The following is a 3,821-nucleotide window of genomic DNA, read 5'->3' on the forward strand; positions in this document are numbered from 1 at the left end:
CGCACCTGTTCTAGCCCTACCAGAACCCCACAAGCCCTATGTGGTTTTCAGTGACGCATCCAAGTCAGGACTTGGGTGTGTGCTCATGCAAGAAAAGTGGGTTGTCGCCTATGCTTCATGACAACTAAAGGACCATGAGTAGAATTACCCCACCCATTACTTGGAACTAGCCGCCGTAGCTTTTGCTTTGAAGATATGGAGGCATTACTTGTATGGCGCAAAATGTGAAATCTACACTGATCACAAGAGCCCCGAGTACTTATTTAGTCAGCAGAATTTAAATATGAGGCAGAGAAGGTGGTTAGAAACTATTAGTGACTACCAGTGTGAAATCAAGTATCACCCCAGCAAGGTTAATATAGTAGTAGATGCGCTAAGTCGAAAGACACAAAAGGACTCCCAAAGGCCCTGCCTTGGAAGTAGAGTCCCTTCTGCACAGCATGTGGAGTTTGCTGATCAAGGATCTTCCTGCCAAAGCATCCCTAACAGCAGTACAAGAGATTGTACCAATGGAATGGAAAGAAGTGAAAAAGCGCCAGATGGAAGATCCCAAACGGGCAGAAATCAAACAGAAGGTAGAAATTGAGGTACTAGAAGGTTTCACCCTCAAGAACGATCAGTTGTTGTACTACAAGGATTGGAAGGTTATTCCAGCTATTCAGGAGATCAAGGATAAGATATTAAGGGAAGCACATCAAACTCCATACACGACTCACCCAGGAAGTACAAAGATGTATCAAGATTTGAAACAATACTTTTGGTGGGAAGGATTAAAGAAGGATGTAGCAAAGTATGTTAATAGATGCTGGATTTGTAGAGGAGTCAAGGTAAAACATCAAAGACCCACTGGAGATTTACAAACATTTCCAATCCCAGAATGGAAATGGGAGGACATATCCATAGATTTTGTGATTGGATTACCAAGAACTCCAAAGGGAAACAACACCATTTGGGTCGTGGTCGACCGCTTGACAAAAAGTGCTCACTTTTTGGCAACAAAAAAATACCGACCCCATGGAGAAGTTAACTCGGCTTTTTGTTTCAGAAATAGTACGACTACATAGAGTACCAAAAACAATTATATTTGATAGGGATACACGGTTTACTTCTCGCTTTTGGCAAAGCCTTCAAGATGATCTAGGCACCAAGTTGAAGTATAGTAGTGCTTATCACCCTCAGACTGATGGAAAACCTAAATGGACAATTCAGACCCTAGAGGACATGCTAAGAGCGTGTGTTTTGCAAGAAAATGAAATTTGGGAGAAGCTCTTACCATTAATTGAGTTTGCCTACAATAATAGCTTTCAAGCCACCATTCAAATGGCACCTTACAAAGTTTTATACGGAAGGAAATGCAGATCTCCGTTATACTAGGATGAGGTAGGAGAAAGGAAGATTTAGGTGTAGAGATTCTTCAAGAAATGAAGGATAAAATCAGCTAATAAGGGAAAGGATGAAGGCTGCCCAAGATAGGCAGAAGAACTATGCTGATCATCGAAGAAGGATCCTCAAATTCGAAGTTGGCAACTGGATCTATCTCAAAGTATCGCCCATGAAAGGAGTCATTTGGTTTGGAAAGAAGTGGAAGCTAAGTCCAAGATATGTAGGACCCTTTGAGATATTGGAAAGAATAGGAGCAGTCTCTTATAGACTAGATCTTCCCGCTAACTTTCAAAGAATTCACAATGTCTTTCATGTATCTTCCCTCATGAAGAGCTTTGAGAGACAGATACCAATAGTTGTTGATACAAGGGATATTTCGCTCCAACCTGACCTAACTTATGAAGAGATTCCTATTCAGATCACAGATTGGAAGGATAAGGAACTTTAGAATCGAAAAATTCCTTTGGTTAAGGTTTTATGGCGAAATCACAATATTGAGGAGGCCACATAGGAAAAAGAATCCGATATTAGAAGCAAATACCCCTACTTGTTTAGCATTTTTTGACATCACATTGGCATCCATTCATGCATGGCATCCATCGTCATTTCACCTATGTGATCCACATTGTTTCCCATCATTTTTCAATTGCACCATGGCCGGTAATGGTAGGATCGTTCGACAAACGTATATGACCCGCAATCGACTTCAGAGGCTGAGAGCTAAGCAGCAATGGAGACAATTAGACAGTATGGCCGATGCATTTTGGGCCCAGCATGAGAGGCTAGAGTACCATAGGACTTACATCCTCGACCATGATGGGAGAGGTCATATTCATCTGAGGAGAGCCCAGCCACATGAGGAACATCAGCCTTATGATCCCATCTGTTGGATGGGAGAGACTAGGGCCAGATGACTTAGACACCGTATGAGATCGACTTTCTTAGTTGCACCATATCAGCCTAAGTCGAAATAGGCAGCAGAGCAGCGTCAATTCGAGCAGGAGTCACTCATGCCTGATCCCTATCCCCTTGACACATCTGATACTTCTGACTCTTCCCTGTGTCACGTTCGTTTCTGAGAGGAGAGAAACCACTAGCTTGAGGACACAAAGTATAGGCAATGGAGATGCCTGAGGAGAGAGTTAACACCTTGTACAATTTAGATGAGGATGAGTACTTTTGTAACAGCCAAGATGAGACATCAGAGGATGGCGACAAAAGGCCCCCATCGAGCCCCTAGCAGTAGCACGGTTTGTGAGTCACACTCAACTTTTGCGTATTGTATGTTTTGTTTTGACCCCGATTTAAGGGACGAAATCTTGTTTTAAGGGATGGAGGATGTAACACCCCGCTTAATTAACTACTAGATCAACCCTTAAACATTCTAGATTAAACTTATAATTTTTGGGTTATTACTTACACTAGGGTTGATGGTAAAGTTAGCCTTAATCTTGGCACTTAGTACCATTAAGCTAATAATTAGAAAAACAAGCCCATTAGTGAATTTAGTGAGGCTTTTAGGACCTTAGAACATCCATGGGCCTAACCCAATATCCCTTAGGCCATGAACCCACACACTTGGCCCTTTCAAGCCCACAAGGCCCAAAGTCATGTTTGGGTTGTTTCACTATTCAACTTGAAAGCCCAATACACCATACCATTGGTTTCCTTAAGCCCAAATCGTACCAGTACCCAAATTAAGTTTTGAAAATTGGCTAAGACCATTAACCATCATACTTGAGGTTAGTAGACTTTACGCCATGTTTTAAAGCTTACTTGAGCTTAATCTTTTCTTAAACTTTTTAATTCAAACTTTCTTGAATTAATATTCCCTTAAACCATGATTAGAACATGTTAATACCCTAACTAAACCATCCCACATGTCATTAAGAAAAATGACATAACAAGCCCAAACCATACTTTAATCGATTTTGTGTATTGCCCTTTGTGCTTGGACTGTTTTACCCTTGGGTCCAATATTTTTGTGGTTCATCCTCACAGTTGATATGGTCCTTAAACACCTCTTGAGACCCTCCTAAATCAAGTTTAAGCCTCGGATGAATTTATTTGCACAAACTTGCCCAAAGAACCAAACCGGGTGCACCTTGGTTTAGTATGAGTTGTAGCCGTTTGGAATGAATTTGAACCAACCATCTACCCTGGTTTGAACCACCACCCATGCCACCTCCTTCACCACTAATAAGTGTTATTTTTGTGTGATTTTTATCACTCTTTTATTTATGAAAAGTGTCATTTTCTCTTCAATACTATTGATTTTATTTTATTTCTACATATTTTTATTTATTTTCTTGAATTTGAATGAATGAGAAGATTTAGTGCAAAATAAGAGTATTTTGGTACAAAAGAAGAGATTATGGATCCAGACTAATGAGAGGCAATGAGATCCGAAGAGAGCCGATGAGATTTGGACGAGCAGC

General features: G+C 40.8%; 1 protein-coding gene across 1 annotated transcript; it reads left to right on the top strand.

Annotated features, from left to right (window-relative positions):
- The first annotated feature begins 1,453 nt into the window (after window positions 1–1,453).
- LOC121235435 lies at window positions 1,454–1,831 on the top strand. Its single transcript, XM_041131780.1, has one exon. It carries the CDS (start codon window positions 1,454–1,456, stop codon window positions 1,829–1,831), a length of 378 nt encoding a protein of 125 aa, XP_040987714.1.
- Window positions 1,832–3,821: the final 1,990 nt, after the last annotated feature.

The sequence above is a fragment of the Juglans microcarpa x Juglans regia genome, chromosome 6D (genome assembly GCF_004785595.1).
Source record: "Juglans microcarpa x Juglans regia isolate MS1-56 chromosome 6D, Jm3101_v1.0, whole genome shotgun sequence".
NCBI classification, from domain to species: domain Eukaryota; kingdom Viridiplantae; phylum Streptophyta; class Magnoliopsida; order Fagales; family Juglandaceae; genus Juglans; species Juglans microcarpa x Juglans regia.